Genomic DNA, 23,659 nt, shown 5'->3' with positions numbered 1-23,659 from the left:
TTATCTAGCAAGCTTCCAAAATGCAATTTTAAGTTATTCAACTGCTAAGCAACTCTTTATACGTATTTCCAGTGAAAAGGAAGTTTTCTTCTCAAAAAGGGAGATATAGTCTATAATTCTGTTTAAGTCAAATTCTGGGAAAATATGTGGATCTCTCAGGTAATTGCATAGACTTTGTTATTACAAAATCAAATAGCATTTTGTTGCACACCAGAAATTAATAAACATGTCTATTAAGTTGCTTTTAAAAAGTTGAAAAATCTGAGTGCAAAAATCAGTTGCTTACCCTTTGCATTTCCCTGTTCTTCAAATGTTGTATATTTAATTGAAATTTAATTTCACTTTGCTTAAGAATATTATTGGAACATTTGGAAATTTTTTAAAAAGGGGGCGGGGCAGAATAAACCGACTGGAATCTGCGAGTGGCTTTACCTTATCCACCTGAGTAAAGAAGGTTTTGGTTTTGATTGCTCAGGGTCACTCCTGAGAAATGACAGTTTCTGAAGGGTAGTTCTACGAAACGTAGTTTTACTCAGTAGGCCTTCAACAATATAAAGCTTACTCTTTTTGAAACTTTGCAGGTTTTTCTTATCTTATTCAACCCCATCCTGCAGAATGCACCAGCTGGAATAAGCAACTACAGAATCGCCTAGGATAGCACTATTAGGAAAAGATATTAAATCTTTATCCTGGCAATGGGTCTAATAACTGTCTTCATTTATTACTGGCGTAAACTCATAAAATTGCAGCAAAGCAAAAGCAAAATTGGAATGTCTGGACTAGTGACCAGTGAGGAAAAGAAACAAAGGAGTATTTAAATATTTGTTTTGGGAATTCCCTGGCCATCCAGTGGTTAGGACTCCACGCGTTCACTGCTGAGGGCATGGATCCAGTCCCTGGTCGGGGAACTAAGATCACACAAGCTGCACGGCCAAAAAAATATATTTATTTATTTTAAATGATGTTTCCAGTTTTCTCCATTACAGTGCTGTAATAAACACTGAACATCTTAAAAGTATTACATAGGAAACTTGAGGGAAATTTTGGTACCATAGATTATTGAAAGTGGAATTTTGATCAAAGAAATTCATGTTTTACAATTTGATAGATCAGTTAAATAAGTTATCTTACATGCATACAATGAAATGCAACCCTTAAAAAGAATGAGTTAAATCTGTAAGTACTTATATTTTAAAATGGCCACAGTATATTAGTAAATTGAAAAAGGAGTTGCTTAGCAGTATAAAATCCCATTAATATTTATAAAGGGATGTTAATATTTCAGAGAGTAAAATCTGGAAGAATAAATGTCAAACAGTAGTGAACTTATTCATTGAATTAAAAGATTATTTTTTAAATTACATAAGTGCATGAATAAATTCATCTTGTAAAAATAAGTTAATACAGATTCACAGACACTTGTACTCAAATGTTCAGTTTTATTCATAAAAGTCCAAAACTTCAAACAACCCAAATGGGCCATCAATTGATGAATGGATAAAGAAATTGTAGTATATCCATACAATGGAATACTACTCAGCAATAAAAAAGAACAAAGTATTGGTACATGCTATAACATGGATAATCTCAAAATCATTCGGCTAGGAGAAAGAGGCCACACACAGAAGACTGACTACATACTGCAGTATTCCATTTACATGAAATTTTGGAAAGGGCAAGTCTATAGTGACAGCACATCAGTGGTTGGCCAGTGGCTTGAAGTGAGGGAAGAGAACGACTACAAAGGAGTATGAGAGAACTTTTGGGGGTAATATAAATGATTAATATCATGATTATGGTGTTGGCTACACTACTGTATACATTTGTTAAAATTCATAGAATTGTACACTTAGAATTGGTGAATTTTGTTGCATGTAAATTATATCTCAATAAAGCGGATTTTTAAAAGTATAGATAAAGCTCTTTTGACTACCACCCCCAAACTAGGTTCCCTCACTCTGGGGAAGGTGCCCTCCTCGCTCCACAAACGTTAGACAGGTAACCAGTAACTATCATTACTGCAGATTCTACTTGAAAGTTATTTTTCTGCATTCACACACACACACACACACACACACACACACACCCCACCCCGGGTGAAATCTACATTTTTATATTCCTTCACGGTACTTAGTCATTATTTGGCGTTTTTTCAGTAACTGTATCTTGGAAATCTTTTCATTAGAATTTATAGTTCTACATTCCTTTAACTCCTGAGAGTATTCTCAGGAATAGTAATGGATACACCATAGTTTACTCAGCTATCCCTCTATCATTCAACCATATGTGAGTTTCGCGGTGTGCCGAGCCCAGCGAAAACAACGTAGTATAAAAACGGGCTAGAGGCCGGCCTTATAGAGTTTTCAGACAAGTGGGAGAGGGGAAGAGGCTTGTCAATAGTAATATTAAATGTGAAATCATAACTGTGAAGGGCAGTTATGATTTTTTTGAGCCTGAGTAATTTAGGAGGTCAAGAATGTATTTTCCCAGGGAGTTAAACTCTAAAGAGATCTGAAAGGTGGGTGAGCATGACTTAACCAGCATAAGGGTGTTGGTCGGGGGTGCTACTAATCCTAAACTGCACCAACAGTATGGAGGAAGGATGTAGGAGGCGAAGACTGTGGGGAACTTACGGATATATGTGTAGACATGTGTATTTTAAACAAGATGTACACCTTATTTTGTAGTCAGGAAAACACTAAGATCATAAATATTTTTTAAGTGAGGAGGCTTTCCATTTTCTTAACATCGGGAATCAATCTTCCATGCTTCTTCTGGGAGAGAAGAGATACAAGAAAAGCCTTCCCCGTTGGCTTCTCTTAAAAAGCTTCAATAGTCGACGAAAATGTCTCGGAGTTCTCTTGTTCTGACAAAGGATTAGGGATCTTCAGTATGACCTGGCGTGGGGACCGAGGTGTTTAGGCCTAGCTTCATATGGGGCTGCTACAGCCTCTTCCCCTGCACGTCAGCTTTTAACAAGTTATCTCTTGGGAAAGCAGGGCCCGTTTTCGCCCCTCCATTAGGGCAAGTGTGTGGTGCCGTGCGTGAACCGCGTACCTTCGTAGAGCAGGAAATCCCCAACGCGCGTTCCCTTGAAGAGGCAGAAAGAACGGAGGTTCACTACCTAACCCATAATGCACAGCCAGCCTTTCCGGAAGCAAGGAATACAACCGCCGGGATGCATTTCTCTGCGCAGAAACGTCCCTCCTTGAGTCTGATTGGACGTGGTGAAGCGAGGCAGTGTGGGACCGTGTCCGTCGCCCTTTACACAGGGGCTGACTGGCCTCGCCCAACTCCAGGAGCCACGTCCGGGGGGGTGACGCCGGCCAGCGGCGCAAGTCAGCGAAGATGGCCAATTCCCCTGGTGCGCAGGCGCACTGGTTCGGGCAGCGCCGGAAGCGCAGGGGGATGGGGCGACGGTGACGCGATTCTGTCCGCGTTGGAGGGGCCGGGCCGCTGCCGGAGTCGCCGCCGCTGCTGCGTGACGTGGCATAGCCGAAGATTTAACGCCAGAGCCGGAGCAGCCCCGCCAGTCGTCAAGCAGGTCATCACCCCGCTAATTCCTTCCCGGAGGGGAGCTCCGTTCTACACATCGGCTGGCGAGCCGTCCCTGCGGCCCTCAGCTCCTCTTTCCTCCCTGAGTTTGCCGGGAGCGTGAAAGAAGGCTCGGGGTCGCGCCAAACCCCTTCTGCTCATCGCAAGTGCCACTACCGCCATGGGCCTCACCATCTCCTCTCTCTTCTCCCGTCTCTTCGGCAAGAAGCAGATGCGCATTTTGATGGGTGAGTCAGGGGCCGAGGGAAGAGGCCAGGCCCTGCTGGGGCGGCCAGGTCTCTTCGCTTGGGGCGGCCTCGGGGCCTGTTTTTTTACCCCCCGTCAGCTGTGGTGGGGGAGGGGCGGCGGGCTGGGGGTCGGGAGGAATTCTTAAGGGGGAACAATGGGGCGAAGGGTGGGCGGTCGCCCGAGATCTGTCGAAGAGGCTGGAACGGGGCCGCGGGCAAGGTTTCCTCCTTCTGGGTTTGGCTTTCTCTTCGTGGTCTTATTGAAAGCCCGACACAGTTTGGCGGAGATGTGAGAGTAGCGGACTGTCGGATCTTGCCGAACCCGAAAGACACTGGCGAGGCCCATTCTGTGAGTGCGATCTGGCTCCCTTCTTCCCCGGGTGTGGGCAACGGTCGGGAGGGAGGCCGAGCGATTCCAGCCTTCCTCCTCCCCCTTTCTGCCCCGTGTACACACTCTGCACAGTCCAATGGTGTGTGAGCGAGCGGTCGCCGAGAGCCCGGAGCCGGCCGGGGCAGGAAGTGACCGGGCCCAGTGCGGTGGCAGGGGAGCACCCACGGTTTCAGTAGAGTCCGGAGTCCTCAGCGCTCACTTCGCTAAACTTTGCTTCGCTCAGGATTCCGCCTCATATTTTTTTTCTTTTCCTTATTAATGTCCCTGAAAACTGAGTTTATCATGAATGTTTCGTTTGGCCACTCTCAAGGGCTAAATATATTTGGTTTACTCTCTTTGGTTTTAAAACTATGTAGTTTTTATACAGCTGGCTAAAGTTTAATGAAAAAAAAAAGGCTTAGAAACTAATTTTTTTAAGCCGGTGACAAATTTTCAGTAAGTGAACATCTTGACGCATAACTTTAGGGAGGCCTTGTTAAGCAGTAATTACAAGGGTGTTTTTTAAAATTCTTATGGAAAATGGGCTTTTTAAAAATTACTTTTTAGGGTCGGTTTTTCGCTCTGCTGAGGGAGAAGGGGCTTGTCACTTGAGTGATGTAAGCAACGCCTCCCTCGTAGTACTGTGAGTAGTCTTTACATCACAGCTGAGCTCCATGGACCTAAATAATGCTATAATGAGCCTCGCTAACTTTAAACATTGAATTTTGTTGGTTCATTAGCTTGTTTTCTAGAGAAGTGCAGTGGGGGAGGTTTTATTTGAAAGTTTCCCAAAGCAAGGTTCAGTAGTATTTCAAGGTATGTGAAGATTAAGGGTGTGCACATTTGGTTCTTTTTTCACTTTCCTCTTATTGCAGCTTATTCACAATCCATGAAACAATTGTTGATAATTCATTCACAAAGATAAATGAAAATGTTTTCTTTTTCAAAGTTTGTCAGGTTTCAATTATGAAAAAGATTATTTTAGCAGGGTAAACATATTATTTACGCTTTAAAAGTGCCTGAAAATCGACCGTCTAAAAAAGGATTTGAAGTCACTGGGAGAACTTTGGACTGTGCTAAATGATTTCCAGCCTGTTCCTTGAAGAGATTAGCTAGTACATGGTTCTGTTCCTGGAAGTGTAGTGTGTTATATTTGAAATGTAATGTGTAGTATTTTACTTAAGATTTTTTGTAAATTGTTGTTTCTCATTTCAGTAGTTTTTTGTGATGGCTGACAGTTTCAGAGGGAGAAGAAAGGTAGAATTATATACACTATAAGCACTTTCATATATTTACTATATTAGGGAAGCATTTCTCCCCCTTACTCCCCAGAAATGATTGATAGAAAATGGAAGAAGAAAAGTAACTTTGTGCATTTGTGCAGGGAATAGAAGTTATGATTTGAAATTATTCATTCATGTTAAATGTTTTATTACTCAGGTTTGCTGTTCTTGTTTTGCACTTTAACTCAGGATAATTAGGTTTCCTTGATTAAAAACAGGTTAGTCACAAGGTCACCTTTTATGGTAGCTCATCAAAGGAAGTATAACCTTATGGAGAATATGTGTATGGATAGTGAAATAGGTGATTTGGGGGTTTGATCATTCTTAGATTTTTATATCTAGCTTTATGAGTGATAGCATATATTATAGATCACTCTTAATGTGTCTGCCCCTATCCTAGTTTAGAATTACCAATTAATGATTGTTTTTTCCATATTAATTTTCTTTGACAGGCATGTGTTCTTTTCCTTTATATGGCTTAGGTAAAATTCATGCTTTCTTGAGTCAGTGACCATTTTAAAATGTTGTTGAAAGATAGCAGTTAGCTATTGAATCTGGTTTGCCAGATTACTGTTGGAGAAGTTTTAAATTTTATTTGTACACACTTTCCTAAAAGTTAAAGTAATTTTAAAAGGTGTTTGAAGTTGCAGCTTATGTTAACTAATTAAATTTTTTTTTTTCTTTTTGACCGTGCTGTGAGGCGTGCGGGATCTTAATTCCCCGACCAGGGGTGGAACCCACGTCCCTTGTGTTGGAAGCATGGAGTCTTTAACCACTGGACCGCCAGGGAATTCCCTAATTAAAAAATTTAAAATCGGGCTTACCTGGTGGCGCAGTGGTTGAGAGTCCGCCTGCCGATGCAGGGGACACGGGTTCGTGACCCGGTCCTGGAAGATCCCACATGCCGCGGAGCGGCTAGGCCCCTGAGCCATGGCCGCTGAGCCTGCGCGTCCGGAGCCTGTGCTCCTTAACCGGAGAGGCCACAACAGTGAGAGGCCCGCGTACCGCAAAAAAAAAGAAAAAATTAAAATCAACACAATGTATCAAATGTAACATCACTTAAACTATAGATTGACAGAAATTTTGTAGTTTTACAGAAAAAAATCTTGTAAATGATATTATTGAGCTTAAATTCAAAGATGACCAAGTTTTCACCTTAGAGTTCTCATGTAGTCCGTCATTATCCTGTTTTAAGTCTGATCTCCATATCTGTGGTGAGATGTAATTTTGGTAAATGACTGCCCAAATTTTGTTTATATTTGAAACAATATATTCTGTAGAGGACGTACTAATTCTTCTCTCTTTGAACTTGCAAGTTCTTGCCTGTTGAAAAGCTGAGAAAGTATTGCTTTCGAAAAGATTGCTAATACATACCAGTGTAGTTTTGTGTTGTCTTTCATGTGACAGTGGCTTTTTGGGACCAGAGAGGTTTTGGAGGAAAGGATCTTTTGCCAATTTGAAAAATACTAACAATATTTTAAAGTGAGTGGTGTCTCATACTTTTTTCCTAGCATATTTTATAAATACATTTACTATTTAATTTAAAATTTTTGGTCCTGATTCTAAAAATAATGTCCTTTTTGTTAAATTCAGAAAACATGAAAAACAATAAAGTGATAATTTCTTATCATTGCACCATTCCACTTTTAATATTTGTTATATTTACTCTCAGCCTTTAAGAGGAGGTTTTTGTTTCTCCAAAATTGTAGTCCTTTTGACTTAGTTTATTATGATCATCTTCTTAGGTCATTAGTTGAAAACATAATTGCCAGCCTTTAAAAAAGGGGGGGCGTGTCTTCTGATTAGTTATGTGATATAGGTAAACAATAGAAAAGGCAAAAATCCTTAGCTTCATGCCATTAGAAGTTGATACAACCACCCTTAGGTGTACCCTCCTGCATTATTATAAAGTATGACTATCAGAGGCTGATAATTTACTGTTAATTAACACATTGATGGAAGTGCTGATATTCCTGACCTGTTAGGTAGAAGCAAAACTCAAGGTCATTATAGTTTTTCTTTACATATGGTAGCCTCAATTTCAGTTTTGATGGTCAAACCTCTGAGGAATTAGATAAAATATTAAGATAGTGTGTGTACACCAAAAAACCCTAAGGGCGGGATGGCAATATATGAATACTATTTGAGAGCTCTGGCATCAGACTTAGGATTGTTTCTTTTTAATTAAAAAAAAAATTGAGATGTAATTCACATACTATTCCTTAAAAGTGTACAGTTCAGTGGTTTTTAGTATATCCATAAAGTTGTGTAACCATTACCACTGTCCCCCTCCCCGGTACCGCACAGCTTGCGGGATCTCAGTTCCCCGACTGGGGATCTACCTGGACCACAGGGCAGTGAAAGCCCGTAATCCTAACCACTAGGCTACCAGGGAACTCCCACCACTGTCTTAATTCTAGAACATTTTCATCAGCCCAGAAAGAAACCCCACACACGATAGCAGTCACTCCCCTCCTCACCCCTCCCTCTTGCAACCACTCTTCTGCTTTCTGTTTCTGTGGGCTTGTTTATTCAGGATGTTTCATATAACAGAATCATACAATATGTGGCCTTTAGTGTCTGGCTTCTTTCACTTAGCGTGTTTTCAAGATTCATCCATATTATAACATGTATCAGTACTTCATTCCTTTTTATGGCTGAATAGTAATTCTGTTGTATGGATATATTCCACATTTTGTTTATCATTCATCAGTTGATGGAAATGTAGTTGTTTCCACTTTTTGGTTCTTATGAATTATGCTGCTGTGAACACTCATGGAAAGTTTTTGTGTGGGCATATGTTTTTAATTTTCTTGGGTAGATAAGCTAGGAATAGGGTTGTTGGGTCGTTGTTAACTATGTTTAACATATTGAGGAACTGACAAACTTTTTCAAAGCAGCTACACCATTTTCCATTCCCACAGCTATATATGGATCTAATTTCTCCAAAAGACCTAGGGTTTTAAAATCTGTTTTACTACTCCTGTGATTCTGGGGATGTTTCTGAATCTCAGATTTTGCATCTGAAAAATGGAGAGTTATTGTGAGAATTAAATTACAAAATGTATGGAATCACCTAGTATTGTGTTTGGAACACAATAAGCACTCAATTTTTAATTATTGAAAAATTATGAAGTTTTTTTCAAGCTTCCTTGTAGAAAATTTGAAAGATAAAACATGAAGAAAAATATCCTAACTGAAACTTAACTGAAAATATACTTTTTTCTTCTCAGTCGTTTTCTTTTCTGCGTTTGGTTGTTTCTCCAAGTTGAGATAATTGGAATCTAATTTTAAAACTTAAAATATAAGTATATCTTGCTGCCTTAATTTGGTAGACATACTTTTTAATGATTGGCAAAGATTTTGGGGAAAGTTTTGCTGCTTTTAACACTTTGGTTAAAGTGCAGGTCCAGTCAAGGAGAACAAGTAATTCCAGTATATCTTTCAAAACAGTGACTTGTTTATGAGGGTGAGAGGGAGGGGAGGACGTTACTGGACTGTACAGATTAGAGTCTTATCTTGGCTAGTTGAGAATTGGTTATAGTTTCATTTTGTGGAGAAATTTCATTGCCAAATATTGCAACATTAAGGAAATACATACTTAAGAAATCACTAAATGGGCACAGAATTGTTAGACCAACATGTTTTTGAGTGAGGAACTATATAATGAGTGATATACATTAATTTGTGCATCTTAAATCTCACAATAGAAATACCTTAAAAAAAACCTTCTGGTTTGCATTTATACAACACGATTTAATTTATTTATTTATATATTTATGGCTACGTTGGGTCTTCGTTGCTGCTCACGGGCTTTCTTTAGTTGCGGCGAGCGGGGGCTGCTCTTTGTTGCGGTGCGCAGGCTTCTCATGGTGGTGGCTTCTCTTGTGGAGTGCAGGCTTCAGTAGTTGTGACTCGCAGGCTAAGTAGTTGTGGCACACGGGCTCAGTTGCTCCGCGGCATGTGGGATCTTCCTAGACCAGGGCTCGAACCTCTGTCCCCTGCATTGGCAGGCGGATTCTTAACTACTGCGCCACCAGGGAAGCCCTACATTTTTTTTAAACTAAGGTCTGAGGTCAAGTTGGACCACCAGTGAGGACTGGTGTGTACCTTAGTTCTCAAAACTTAACGCAAGTGTTTTTTGTAATCATTATTTCAGTTTCAGTTCTTCCTACCTGGGCTAATGGTATTTGGACTTAGCTAAAGGTGAATTTTGCTTTATTTTAAAATTTGATCAAAATCTCCTGAGGAGGACTTAGGCTGTAAGGGACTTAGCTTTTTCTAACAATGAAAATATCCTGTTGTTCGCCTCCTCATTTTCTATATTTTTATTAAAGATGCCAAACTCTAAGGTAGCTGCTTTTGTTTCTTTGTGTATTTTTAGAATTATGTTTTCTGATATGTTTGCGCTTCTGTTCTGTAGTTAAAACATAAAACAGTTCCTGTTAACAGTTGGTTTTTCTTATGCCCGTGAGTGAGGGGGCTACTCGTTCTGACTAGGAAGTGTCATAGTATTTTGGAAAGAATAAACAATCTCAGTATGAAGAAGTGGGGAACAGAGTTTGATCATAGGATAGAGGAGTAAGAAAGCATAAAATGCCTGAGTCTCCAGGGAGATCTTTTTTTTTTTTTAAGCAAGGGTTTCCTGTGCTAAGTCATGCTCTGATATAAATACTAAACAACAACAACAAAACTATCCTTAAAAAACAAACAAAGAAACACGAAAAACTATCCTTGCTTAAATCAATACTCGGTTGAATTGATTTCAAAATCTGTGATAGTGTTAATCTAGGTGGCCAAATGTGATATCCTTAGACCAATAATATTCAGTGAGGTTTTTAGATATTGACCTTCCATTTATGAAGGCTTTAACAAACAATGTACAATATGCAGCTTTTCAGAGATTCATACTTAAACATTTAATTTGCTTTTCACCCTCTTCTATACCTTCTTGATGTAGTATGGATTTTTTTTGTTTTGGAAACAAGTACGTTCCTCCCTACTTCTATCTGCCTGCCTCAAAGGAATTATTTTAAGAATTTAGACATTATATTGGAGATGAATATGACAAGGCCTTCTTTACAACCCAAATTAACCAGTCTTTTGTTATCATTTCTGCACATGTGATGTTGAAATGGATTTAGGTAGGGGTAAAATTGGCCTCATCTTCCTTTCTTACATGTATATTTTCTCCCCTAGCATCAAGACCTTTTACCTAAAATTTGCTTGTTATATTAAAGGAAATTGAGTTTTTGAATCTTAAAGATAGTTCTTAATTTGTTTTTATGTGTTCTCTGATTCAACTTATAATTTGTGTTTTTTTTTTGTTTTTTTTGCGGTACGCGGGCCTCTCACTGTTGTGGCCTCTCCCGTTGCGGAGCACAGGCTCCGGACACGCAGGCTCAGCGGCCATGGCTCACGGGCCCAGCCGCTCCGCAGCATGTGGGATCTTCCCGGACCAGGGCACGAACCCGTGTCCCCTGCATCGGCAGGCGGACTCTCAACCACTGCGCCACCAGGGAAGCCCTATAATTTGTGTTTTTAAAAATGGTAGTAGTTCATAGAATTAATGAGGACTTGAATTGGAAGAGATCTTAGATTACTTGATCTAGTCCCCTTATTTTATAGCTGATTTCTCTGGCCTCTTTCCCAAAGTGATTGTTTAAAGCCATTCAACTATTGTGTGGCAAAGCAGATCTTGAGATTAGACCTTGTGCTGTCTCTCTAGGTCTAGAAAGAAAAATGGAAAGGCTTTTGTAGGAGGTGTTGCCTTTGGGAATCAGAAATGAGGTGATTTCATTTCTGACTCATTTGTGCCTTGACCAGTCAGCTTTTGCTTTCAAAATAAAAATTTGTTGTAAAATTGTTTCGTAGTGTGTGCTTTTGGTCTAGATTTAAAATCTGAAATGTCTTTTTCTAGTTGGGTTGGATGCTGCTGGCAAGACCACCATTCTGTATAAACTGAAGTTAGGAGAGATAGTCACCACGATTCCTACCATTGGTAAGAAAGTTTACAGTGATTTTAATTTATATCATAATAATGTATTATAAAGTAAAATAGAATATAGTTTAATTCTATTTTTTTTTTCAGAGGAGTTTTTGGTTCACAGAAAAATTGAAAGGAAACTGCAGAGATTTCCCATATATCCACTCCCCCAACACGTGCATAGCCTCCTCCATAGTCAGCATCACTCAGTAGATGAACCTACATTGACACATCGTAATCACCCCAAGTCCATATACCTTAGGGTTGTCCTACATTCTTTGGGTTTGGACAAATATACAATGACATATAGCCATCATTGTAACTGTCTTGGGTTTTTACGTTTGTTGATTATCTATTAGGACTTTAAAAAAAAGCAATTCTGGGAGAATTCCACAATAAAGGGATTTATTTTCTGAATGACATTGTGCGCGGAAAACTTTTTTTTTCTTTTTTCTCTATAGGTTTTAATGTGGAAACAGTAGAATATAAGAACATTTGTTTCACAGTATGGGATGTTGGTGGTCAAGATAAAATTAGGCCTCTCTGGAGGCATTACTTCCAAAATACCCAGGTAAGTTAGGAATGCTATACATTTTTATAACTTTTTTTTATATGTTTCATGTTCCAAAGTTTATGTTAATATATAGTGTTTACTTGGATATTGGTGTTTACTCCATGAGTTGGCATTCTTCTTATCACTACTTCCATGTTCTTCAGTGGACTCTCTCATTCATGCCTTTGTAGGCTAAATAACCTAGGGTGGAAGAGTTACATAATTATCGTAGTAATATTTTGGAAGATGGGATGGGGTGGTTCTCAGGGTTGAATTAGATGTTTCTTCAGTAGTTCTATTGGTTTGATTCTTAGTTTAGGAAGTGAGATCTGTATAACTTTCTGTCATTGTAGTTTTAAACGAATGTAATACAATTAATAGCCCTTCATTTAACCCAGTTAAGTGTTTACTTTATTAAAATACATTAAGAAAAAATATATTAAGGTAGATCTGCTCTGTTGATTTGTACATAATTTTTATATTATCATGTAGTATGTATAATGCTGGCATGGTAGAGACCTTAGTGATCCTGTAGAGCAGGAACTCTCAAATTTGACTGCACATTAAAATTACCTGGGGAGTTTTAAAAATCCCAAAGCCCTGATCATGACACCTGACCACTTGAATCAGAATCTCTGGGGAAACACAAAAGACCCCGAATAGCCAAAGCAATCTTGAGAACGAAAAACGGAGCTGCAGGAATCAGGCTCCCTGACTTCAGACTATACTACAAAGCTATAGTAATCAAGACAGTATGGTACTGGCACAAAAACAGAAAGATCAGTGGAACAGGATAGAAAGCCCAGAGATAAACCCACACACATATGGTCACCTTATCTTTGATAAAGGAGGCAGGAATGTACAGTGGAGAAAGGACAGCCTCTTCAATAAGTGGTGCTAGGAAAACTGGACAGGTACATGTAAAAGTATGAGATTAGATCACTCCCTAACACCATACACAAAAATAAGCTCAAAATGGATTAAAGACCTAAATGTAAGGCCAGAAACTATCAAACTCTTAGAGGAAAACATAGGCAGAACACTCTATGACATAAATTACAGCAAGATCCTTTTTGACCCACCTCCTAGAGAAATGGAAATAAAAACAAAAATAAACAAATGGGACCTAATGAAACTTCAAAGCTTTTGCACAGCAAAGGAAGCCATAAACAAGACCAAAAGACAACCCTCAGAATGGGAGAAAATATTTGCAAATGAAGCAACTTACAAAGGATTAATTTCCAAAATTTACAAGCAGCTCATGCAGCTCAATATCAGAAAAACAAACAACCCAATCCAAAAATGGGCAGAAGACCTAAATAGACATTTCTCCAAAGAAGATATACAGACTGCCAACAAACACATGAAAGAATGCTCAACATCATTAATCATTAGGGAAACGCAAATCAAAAGTACAATGAGATATCATGTCACTTCGTTCAGAATGGCCATCATCAAAAAATCTACAAACAATAAATGCTGGAGAGGGTGTGGAGAAAAGGGAACACTCCTGAACTCCTGGTGGGAATGTGAATTGGTACAGCCACTATGGAGAACAGTATGGAGGTTCCTTAAAACACTACGAATAGAACTACCATATGACCCAGCAATCCCACTACTGGGCATATACCCTGAGAAAACCATAATTCAAAAAGAGTCATGTACCAAAATGTTCATTGCAGTTCTATTTACAATAGCCCTGAGATGGAAACAACCTAAATGCCCATCATTGGATGAATGGATAAAGATGTGGCATATATATACAATGGAATATTACTCAGCCATAAAAAGAAACGAAATTGAGCTATTTGTAATGAGGTGGATAGACCTAGAGTCTGTCATACAGAGTGAAGTAAGTCAGAAAGAGAAAGACAAATACTGTATGCTAACACATATATATGGAATTTAAGAAAAAAAAAATGTCATGAAGAACCTAGGGGTAAGACAGGAATAAAGACACAGACCTACTGGAGAACGGACTTGAGTATATGGGGAGGGGGAAGAGTGAGCTGTGACAAAGCGAGAGAGAGGCATGGACATATATACACGTGGACATATATACGTAAGGTAGATAGCTAGTGGGAAGCAGCTGCATAGCACAGGGATATCAGCTAGGTGCTTTGTGAATGCCTGGAGGGGTGGGATAGGGAGGGTGGGAGGGAGGGAGAGGCAAGAGGGAAGAGATATGGGAACATATGTATATGTATAACATTCACTTTGTTATAAAGCAGAAACTAACACACCATTGTAAAGCAATTATACTCCAATAAAGATGTTAAAAAAAAAAGAATCTCTGGGGATATAAACTAGACATCAGTAGTGTTTCTCAGATGTTAATCTGCATATGAATCACCTGGGTATTTGTTAAAATAGAGATCAATTCAGTGGGACCTGGCTGAGTAAGGCCTGAGATTCTTCATGTCTAGCAGTTTCTCAGGTGGTGGTGCTGATGTTGCTGGTTTGGGACCTTACTTTGAATAGCAAGGCTCTATCTAGTACAGGGTTTTTCAACAGCAGCAGCGTTGACATTTCAGACTGGTTAATTCTTTGTCATTGAGTGAGGGGAGGGCTCTCCTTTGCATTGTAGGATGCTTAGCAGCATTCTTGGCCTTTACACACTAGTTGCCAGTAGTAGTCTCCCCCACCCAATCCAGTTGCAACAACCAAAAATGTCTCCACATATTGCAAAATATTTCCTGGGGACAAAATTGCTCCCTCTTGAGAACTCCTGTGGTAGTCTAACTCTTATATAAGAGGAAACTGAAGCTTGGAATGACTTAATTAAGAGTGGAGAGCTGGTTCTTGTTTTACATTTTTTATTCAAGTAGTTCCCAACTCTGTGGTGTTTTCTACCACGAGAGGTTTCTTATCATTTTTTGTTTACTACTGGAGTTGATAAAATTTTTTAAAAATAATGTATGAGGTTAGAAGCACTTCATATGTTTAAGATGTACAGATGTCTTTCTTGATCTCCAGCTCTTATAACATTGTAGACAAGTGACGTTTATTGCCACCGGGTGGCAGTGAATACCCTAGGTGAGTGGCTGGAACAACCAGGTTTAAGTAGCATGTCATGTTAAGTAAGTGGCATACATTTTTATTTAAAAATTAAAATGTTTCTGTTCATTAACAAAGCTGTGGTTAGGAAAGATGTTTTGATATGAGTTACATGCTTTTAAAAACTTTACTATGGAAATTTTTGAAAGTATACAAATGTAGAGAATAGCATAATAAGCTCCCACATATCTATGATATTACCCAACTTCAGTTATTAGGATATGGCCAGTATTCTTTAATCAGTACTCCTTTATAATGTATTTCACCTTTTGGATTATTTTAAAGTAAGTCATAGGCATTTCACTTAGGGAACACGCTTTTTAAATACATTTAGGTATGAAGTAAAACTGCTAATCCTAAGCCTGTAATTCTTTTTATTTTATTTTTAAAAATTTTATTGAAGCATAGTTGATTTGTGTGTTAATTTCTGCTCTACAGCACAGTGACTCAGTTATACATATATGTATTGTTTTTCATATTCTTTTCCATTATGGTTTATCACAGGACATTGAGTATAGTTCCCTGTGCTATACAGTAGGACCTTGTTGTTTATCCATCCTATGTATACTAGTTTGCATCTGCTAATCCCAACTCCCAATCCTTCCCTCCCCCATTCCTCCTCCCCCTTGGCAACCACAAGTCTGTTCTCTATGTCTGTGAGTCTGTTTCTGTTTTGTAGATATGTTCATTTGTGTCGTATTTTAGATTCCACATATAAGTGATATCATATGGTATTTGTTTTAGTCTTTCTGACTTCGCTTAGTATGATAATCTCTAGGTCTGTCCATGTTGCTGCAGATGGCATTATTTCATTCTTTTTTTATGGCTGAGTAATATTCCATTTATATATGCACTGCATCTTTATCCATTCATCTGTTGATGGGCATATAGGTTGTTTCCATGTTTTTATTTTTAAGCCTTTAATTCTTGACCAAGGGTAACCCTGCTCTTATCCCTAGACTTGTTTAGAATGCTTTTTAATTTACTTTAACTTGCAATTAGACCCATTCCTGGCCTCTGTGGACCACCTTAGAATCAAAAGTCCAAGTACTTCTGGGACTTCCCTGGCGGTCCAGTGGTTAAGACTTTGCCTTCCAATACAGGGGGTGCGGGTTCATTCCCTGGTCAGGGAGCTAAGATCCCATATGCCTCATGGCCAAGGAACCAAAACGTAAAACAGAAGCAATATTGTAACAAATTCAATAAAGACTTTAAAAATGGTCCAAATTAAAAAAAATCTTAAAACCCCACAGAAATCCAAGTACTTCCTAGGGACTTCAAGGCTGCCGGAGAAAGCTTTACATCAAGGTTGCCTGATGTAATCACAGCTAAGCTATTAAAGCTGTCTTTTGCAGCACTCATGATCAGTTCTTTTAGCTGTAAAATTTAAAAGAAACTAATTATTCCATTTAACCATGCTTCTAACTTTTATTAGCAATTCAGGACACAGTGTTTACTGTAGTAAATTCCTCTTACCTCATTATATAATTCAAATTATTTTCCTGTTCTAAATATTTGGCCTTTTAAGTAATCTTTTCTTAGAGTAGCTATCTTTAGAATCCTAGCTTTTCTACACTCTTGATTGTGCTGTCCCAGGAAGTGAATAACTTAGAATTTCTCAAATAATCCTCCCTGTCAGTAATGTTACTTTGGGACTGACAGTGTTATTTGCATTTTAAAACGATAACGGATTCTTAGTAGTCTAGATAAAATTAGATCCCTTTTAGAGGCATTACCTCTTCTAGAGAAGTAGGTTCTAAATAAGAGCGGTTTGGGGGATAGGAGGAAAAGGAGGAGACATTTACTAAATGCCCGTGATATGCCAAGGACAATGCTTCATTCTTTTATACCTCTATGATTATGTTTAAAAATAGGCTTAAAAAATTGGTGGTATTTTATTTTCTAGAAGAGGAGGCATGTTCAAGGATTAGGTAATTTATATAACTAATAAGCATTGAATTTGGTATCTTCCCACTATGCCATACTAGCTCTGAGAGCACCAAAATTTTTTTCAAAGGGTAGGATGTTTAAAAATTAAGATTTCCTGCAGAGATAAAGGAAATGGGTTTCAAGTTTTTTAGACCAAAAGAAATTATGTCATTTAATGACCGTAGCCTAAAATAATTATTAAGTACCCTGGCAAGCTCAGTACTATGGTAATACTGAGGGGATTAATCCCTCAGTGGATTTAATCTGGTGACTTCCACAAATCAGTAGTGGCACAACACAGTTTATGATAAAGTGACAAATGATTAAAAATACTTTAGGGGTCAGGGTTGTGGGGAAAATAATACTTTAGTGTATATACTAAAGAATATACTTTAGTGTAATAGGAATAGATTTTAACAAAGCTATAAAATTCATCTGCCCTGTCTCTCTCTAACTGAAAATTTTATACTTTCCCATTTGAAAGTTTTTGGAAGAGTCTTCATTCAATTAATTCCTTCCCAATTCTACTTCTTTTGTAGTATAAAATTGTAATATTTGAATATCTTTAAGAATGGTTACTACCTTCCTTTTTGTTAAGAATTTCTTATTCGATCAAGTCAGCCTTGAATTTTTCTTGATAGATTTTGCTGAAGACTTTCTTCTCCTGATTCTAGAGCTGGCAGGCAGCATTCTACAGCAAGACTCTCTTTTCCTGATGAACTATATAAAAGCTACTGTAGTGCACTCCTTCCGCTTCTTTTTTTAGTTTCATTTTGTGCATGCTTTTGAATAAGGTAATTCAATTAGTAAATTCATGAATCCTTAGGATCTGTGGATTGTTGTTTTTCCTTTTGTGCCCACTTTGTGGCCATTTTGTTACTTCTACTTACCTGCATTTAAATGTGCAAAGGTAAGGGAAAGGGATAGAATTTATTCTTCTTAGCATAGTTGAAAAAAGTGATCAGTTGTTAAGAGGTAGATTTTTTTTTGGAAATAACATTGATAAGTTAAAATAACAAATAGTGCTCAAATCTGTAATGCCCTGTCTTTCCCTTTTTTTTTTTTTTTGTAAGGAGACTTTCTCCCTTTTTTTTTTTTTTGTAAGGAGACTTTCTTCCTAACATGTTATTAACTCTTGATATGGTTTTGCTGCCTATGTACTTAGGTTTCATATTTAGTGTGTGCTTTAAATTTAACTTTTAATTTATTTCAGGGTCTTATTTTTGTGGTAGATAGCAATGATCGTGAAAGAATTCAGGAAGGAGCAGAAGAGCTGCAGAAAATGGTGAGAATAGTTTTTAAATTTATCATTTCCAAGATATGTTTTTCTGGGTGATAGTGGTGGTGTTAGTGGTCGGTACATTTTAACTGTAATTTGATTACATAAATCAACTTTTTAGAGCTAGAAAGAACCTTGAAAAACTATATATTATCACAGGTTCTTAAGACTGCACATAAAAATCTCCTGTAGAGCTTTTAAAAAAACTCATGGATGAGCAGTTACTTCAGTAAGTTGGGAGGAAGGCCCAGTTTGTTTGTAGAATGCTCCATGGGTGATTTTGATGCATATCTCTGGTTGAGGATTTTTACTTTAGTCCAGTCTTTTATTTTCTAGTTATAAAATCACCAGTTTTGAAGCTTTTGTGACCTAGGAATCCTGGTTCAAATCCCTTGTTCCCAAGGTCATTGGGTTCAGTTTTCTCTATACTATACCTATAAAATATACTTCAAAATGTCACATAATAGCAACCATGGTAAAAGAATTCCACCTAAGGCATGTGGCATTTTGGTTGATGGTGGCATTTTGGCCTTGCCAAATATTGGATAAATGTTTTCATATGTTCATACTGTTAAAAATCCTGAGGGGGAAAATTGTTGAGGAACTTTGCTAGAGGAACGTTGTCATGGTTTCAGACTTGTAGGTGTAAAATATTTACTGAAATATTCTCATTCAGTGCTCCTAAGACTGTAGTGCAGTTTGTAAAACCATTGTGCCCGTATGTGTGTAACTGGTGCTTTTTTTGTCTCAGTTAACTATTACCCCTTCTACTCTTTTTTTTTTTTTGTAAACAGCTTTATTGAGATATAGTTCACATACCGTAACTTCACTCATTTGAAATGTACAAGTCAGTGGTTTCTGGTATACAAAATTGTACAATCATTACCACAATTGAATTTTAGACCATTTTCATCACCTCCAAAAAGAAATCCTATAACTATTAGCATTTGTTCCCCATTCCTTCCCCCATTCTACCCTGCCTGCATAAAATATGTGGTCTTTTGTTACCTTTTTAAACTTTTTGTTTCTTTTCACTTAGCATAAGTTTCCAAGTGTTGTGTCATATATCAGTATTTCACTCCCACCGGCTTCTGCTCTTGGTATAATTCTTGTATTTTACGTGATACTACTAATGCCCTAATCACTGTATTGTTTTCCCACTGTCGTTTGATCCAACTGGCTGGAAAGGATAAAAGTCCAAAAAGAATCATCGTCTAAGTATGTTTACTACTGAGTACCATAAGATCCTGCCATAAATGTTTATTCCCATGTGTGTTTCTTGTCCTTGCCAATCCTGACCCTCCGTGGATTATCATCAAGACTGAATGAATGATTTACCTTAATGGAGCATAGGATGATTGACTTGGAAAATAGTTTTGCTTTACTTGAAGGTGTATGATTATTGATTTGATGTTTGATAATGTATTTAATGTTGAATAAATGATGTACATACGTAGGAAGCCTGTTTTACTTAGTTTGTTACAATAATTGGATTCCAGTTTGGTAGTTGTTAATGTCTTTATTTTCAGCTTCAGGAAGATGAGCTGCGAGATGCTGTGTTGCTGCTTTTTGCAAACAAACAGGATTTGCCGAATGCTATGGCCATTAGTGAAATGACAGATAAATTAGGTCTTCAGTCTCTTCGTAACAGAACAGTAAGTATTTGGAGTTTCATATTAATCTCCTGACTATTAGATTATTAGCATGATTGTTTAAGCTGATATTTAGTTTAAACATTTATTAGTTAATTGTCCCCTTTGAAATAGATGATGAGCACATCATTTAAAAAACTACAGGAGGGCTTCCCTGGTGGCGCAGTGGTTTAGAGTCCGCTTGCCGATGCAGGGGACACGGGTTCGATCCCTGGTTGGGGAACTAAGATCCCGCATGCCTGGCAGCACAGCCAAAAGCAAAAAACAAAAAACACTAAGAGACTAAACAGTAAGAGACTCTTGCTTATATAAAAATGAGCCCTTTCAGGCTTTATTTCAAACCTTTGTAAATGTTGTATTCAACTTTAAAGTACGTTGATATCTTCTCCATTCTTAAACTTTTTAATATATATCCTTTAAGGATCCAAAGGTTTTAAATATCTTTATTTCGTTTGACTTTTGTTAACATTTTTTATTTTTTTGTGGTACGCGGGCCCCTCACTGTTGTGGCCTCTCCTGTTGCGGAGCACAGGCTCCAGACGCGCAGGCTCAGTGGCCATGGCTCACGGTCCCAGCCACTCCGCGGCACGTGGGATCTTCCCGGACCGGGGCACGAACCCGTGTCCCCTGCATTGGCGGGCGGACTCTCAACCACTGCACCACCAGGGAAGCCATAGCAGCCATATTTTAGATAATATTTTGTACTGTGTGCGTGGTAGCACTAAGAGCTTGTGGAGGGGCCTGTAATTATGATGTTAAACAAGTTTTGAGTTTAAAATTATAAAAAATATCTACTTGCTCTCCAGTAGCTTTACCATTTGAGATCAGTGGTTTAAATATTGGCGAAATACAATATATTGTTTTATTTATAAAGATGATATCACAAACTGTTATTATGGTTTGTGCCTTACAGTAGTTTTTCATTAACTTGTCAACAAGGTGAAACTGTGGTGTGGCAATAACTGTATACAGTGTTTAAGATGTCCCAGCCCAATTTAAATAAGACAGACTATAAATGATGCAATTTTCCATGCTGTGAGGATATGAATTCATGCCTTTTTCCCAGCCTTCTAGGTTATTGGGGTCCTTGGTATTAAAGTAATAATTGGCAGCATATGGTAGACTTGAAGTGACTTTGCAACATTAAAGCAAGGTCTTTATTTTAAGGCAAAATAAAACTGGTCAGTAAAGAAAATTAATAAACCATCCCTAAAAGGTAATTAAATTGCTTTCTAGGTCTTTTTCTTGATATTTGAAACTTTTCATGGCATTTCATACAGTTACTGAAGATAATATTCATAAACATTTTAAAGATTGGAACTTGTGGGGGTACATGAGACTAAAGATAGTGAAACTCCCGAAAAAGCTTGCCTCTAAAATATCAATAATCCCTACTCTTTCAAAATTTTGCCTCTTCTACTCTGAACTTAGTTTTGTGGGAAACAAGAGCATCATAAGGACCAGGTGGGTAGTTTATTAGTTACTAATCTTCCCATGAATTTTCTTTTCAGATTAAGTAGTAGTTGGTTAAATGTAATGAATGGGTAGTAGTAGCTTTAGATATGAGAGGAGTTTTGTGAGAAGCAAGAGGTAGGAGAACAGTTCTAATCTATACAGTTACTGAGATCATTAAATATAAAATTAATCATTTGTGAAATATACTTTTAACACATTTACAACTTTAGTTCCTATGGCTTTATGTATTTTTCCTTTTTCTCTATACATTTATGGCACCTGCTCACTAATACCCCTGGAAAATAATTTTCTGAGTAAGGAATTTTAAACACTGGTTATATTAATCAAGTGTTTTCTCATTGTCCTTTCTTTACAGTGGTATGTTCAAGCCACTTGTGCTACACAAGGAACCGGTCTGTATGAGGGACTTGACTGGCTGTCAAATGAGCTTTCAAAACGTTAAATGAAACTGGATATCTAACCAAGGACATGTTTGATAGAATTGGTCTAGGCTTGTTACAACAAAATTAGTTTGCATCTTGGTTATTAAACAGTATGTGGGACTGGTTTGGGCAGAATATTACAGCGTTTAAACTTATTTTGTTGCCAATTATTGTTTACCAAGTATAATGTTGCCATTTAGCAATATGCTTGGTTTTAAAGAGATTCTCTTAACTTGGGGAAAAAAAGTGTCCTCTTTTAATTTTACTTCCCTTAAGCCTAAATGCCTGGACATAGCTAATGTGACACCTTTAAATAAATCCATTTTGAATGTTTTTTTGAGCCCACAACAAATAATTGTTTTAAAGTTACCCCCTTGCTACTTTACGGATACGTTTATCATTCCTGGGACAGTCTGCTGATTTAAAAAATGTAGCATTCCATTTGTATTTATTTTTCTCCCTTGCCAAAAAAGATTTTTTAATACTGCTTGTACCAGCCAGGGAAATGCTCCAAAACACTATTCAGATCTTTTGCACTGAGGAACTTATATTTCCCTCCCATTATTAACTCCTGGCTTCCATCAGCCAAGCTTACCTTGGTGTGGTTTGGATTTGATAGCTAATTAGTTCTGTGCTAGTTGCAAAGAGTTCATATTGAGATGATTTTTAATACTCAGCAGATTGTCTTCCTTTATATTGTATCTTTTTTATGTTGCATGTTGCTTTTGGTATCAGCCTGACTCTTGGCCCAGTATATGATAGTTCTGCTGATGTTTTATTGTTTGTTGGTGAACATGTCTTCATTAAGAGTTTTGGAAAACTCATCAGACTCAATAAGTTTTCTTCATAACCCATTTGGAATTATTCCTAATAAAATGATAAAACATGTAATGGTGTTTGTTTTTCTTGAGTCTTGAAGATGTTTGAAATAGATTTTTCTTAGTTGATTTGCATATAATACATACTGTGAACAATAATAAAGATCCCAGTGAGTTTATTTATTGTTTGAATTGGAAATAAAATGTGGGTTGCTATTGTGTGTAACAGAGTGAGGAGCAATTTCAAGAATTTAGTCTTCTTTGATAAAATACCATTTTGATGCTGTACATTTCTAAAGTCAGATCAAGAGTAAAAAGCTGTAATAAAATGAATTGCTCCCAAAGTATGTATGCATGTGTTTGTTTCACAACTAACATTCGTTTTAAAAAAAATTCAAGTGTTTTTTGTATCTCATAATACATAGACGGTTAGTGATGCTGCTCTCCTATGTAGGAGAACAAAGTTCACAAACACTTTTCTTTTTTAGCTTCACAAATTTCAGAACTTCTGCAGAAAGTGACTAAATCTTTGTCATAGGGTAGTACCTCATGAATTACACGTCTGTTTATTTCTTAAGAACTCAACTTGGTAACCTTATGAGTAACTTAGTTTTTGTCTGTACTCTAATGTTTTATGTATTTCATAAACCTTGCATTTTTATGATTATTAATGGCTTAGATTAGGTAAATTTATGGATTGGAATCTTGGTTTCAAAGCCAATACATGCTTGTAAAATAATGTGTATATTTGAATTGTAAAAAAAACAAAACAAAAAAACTACTGGACAAAGCGAAAGGAATTTAGAATTAAGTAGTTGGTGATTGTGAAACAGGTTACTGGGAGAAAGTGTATGCTAAACTTGTGTTATTTCATGTAAGTGCATCTTCTCTAGCCCACTGGATGAATTCTTCCTTCTTCCCTCCAAATAAGAAAGGTCTCATTTCTTGGATAAAACTAAGATAAGGGTATATAGTATGTGTGGTTTTTATGGGGTTCAACTAGGGGATACAAAACTTCAGAGGTTCAATGATAGGATCATAGTTACCTATGA

The 23,659-nt window shown here is 37.5% G+C and overlaps 1 protein-coding gene across 4 annotated transcripts; it reads left to right on the top strand.

Moving 5' to 3' along the window:
* The first annotated feature begins 3,121 nt into the window (after nt 1–3,121).
* Nucleotides 3,122–22,680, top strand: ARF4 (ARF GTPase 4). 4 transcript variants are annotated; one of them, XM_022572782.3, is made up of 6 exons: nt 3,674–3,782; nt 11,356–11,436; nt 11,883–11,992; nt 18,174–18,245; nt 19,769–19,894; nt 21,723–22,680. In XM_022572782.3, exons 1-6 carry the CDS (start codon nt 3,716–3,718, stop codon nt 21,807–21,809), a joined length of 543 nt encoding a protein of 180 aa, XP_022428490.1. In that variant the 5' UTR covers nt 3,674–3,715; the 3' UTR covers nt 21,810–22,680. The 4 variants fall into 4 exon arrangements, 1 of the variants encoding a protein (XP_022428490.1); XR_016394479.1 differs by lacking the exons at nt 11,883–11,992; nt 18,174–18,245; nt 19,769–19,894; nt 21,723–22,680 and adding an exon at nt 5,368–5,409 and having other exon boundaries at nt 3,122–3,782; XR_016394480.1 differs by lacking the exons at nt 11,356–11,436; nt 11,883–11,992; nt 18,174–18,245; nt 19,769–19,894; nt 21,723–22,680 and adding exons at nt 5,368–5,409; nt 10,821–11,349 and having other exon boundaries at nt 3,122–3,782.
* The last annotated feature ends 979 nt before the right edge of the window (nt 22,681–23,659 follow it).

This window comes from Delphinapterus leucas, chromosome 10 (assembly GCF_059928025.1).
Source record: "Delphinapterus leucas isolate spDelLeu-1000000601 "Yukka" chromosome 10, BTC_Dleu_Yukka2, whole genome shotgun sequence".
NCBI lineage: Eukaryota > Metazoa > Chordata > Mammalia > Artiodactyla > Monodontidae > Delphinapterus > Delphinapterus leucas.
Note: the sequence above shows the minus strand (reverse complement) of the source record. Positions and strands in the feature narration are given on the sequence as shown.

What these genes read in the sequence shown, in the direction of transcription:
- ARF4 (XM_022572782.3), top strand. Translation starts at nt 3,716, where the DNA reads ATGGGCCTCACCATCTCCTCTCTCTTCTCCCGTCTCTTCGGCAAGAAG. An exon ending in CACCACGATTCCTACCATTG is followed by an intron (nt 11,437 to 11,882) that starts GTAAGAAAGTTT and finishes TTTTCTCTATAG; the next exon opens with GTTTTAATGTGGAAACAGTA. An exon ending in AGTCTCTTCGTAACAGAACA is followed by an intron (nt 19,895 to 21,722) that starts GTAAGTATTTGG and finishes CTTTCTTTACAG; the next exon opens with TGGTATGTTCAAGCCACTTG.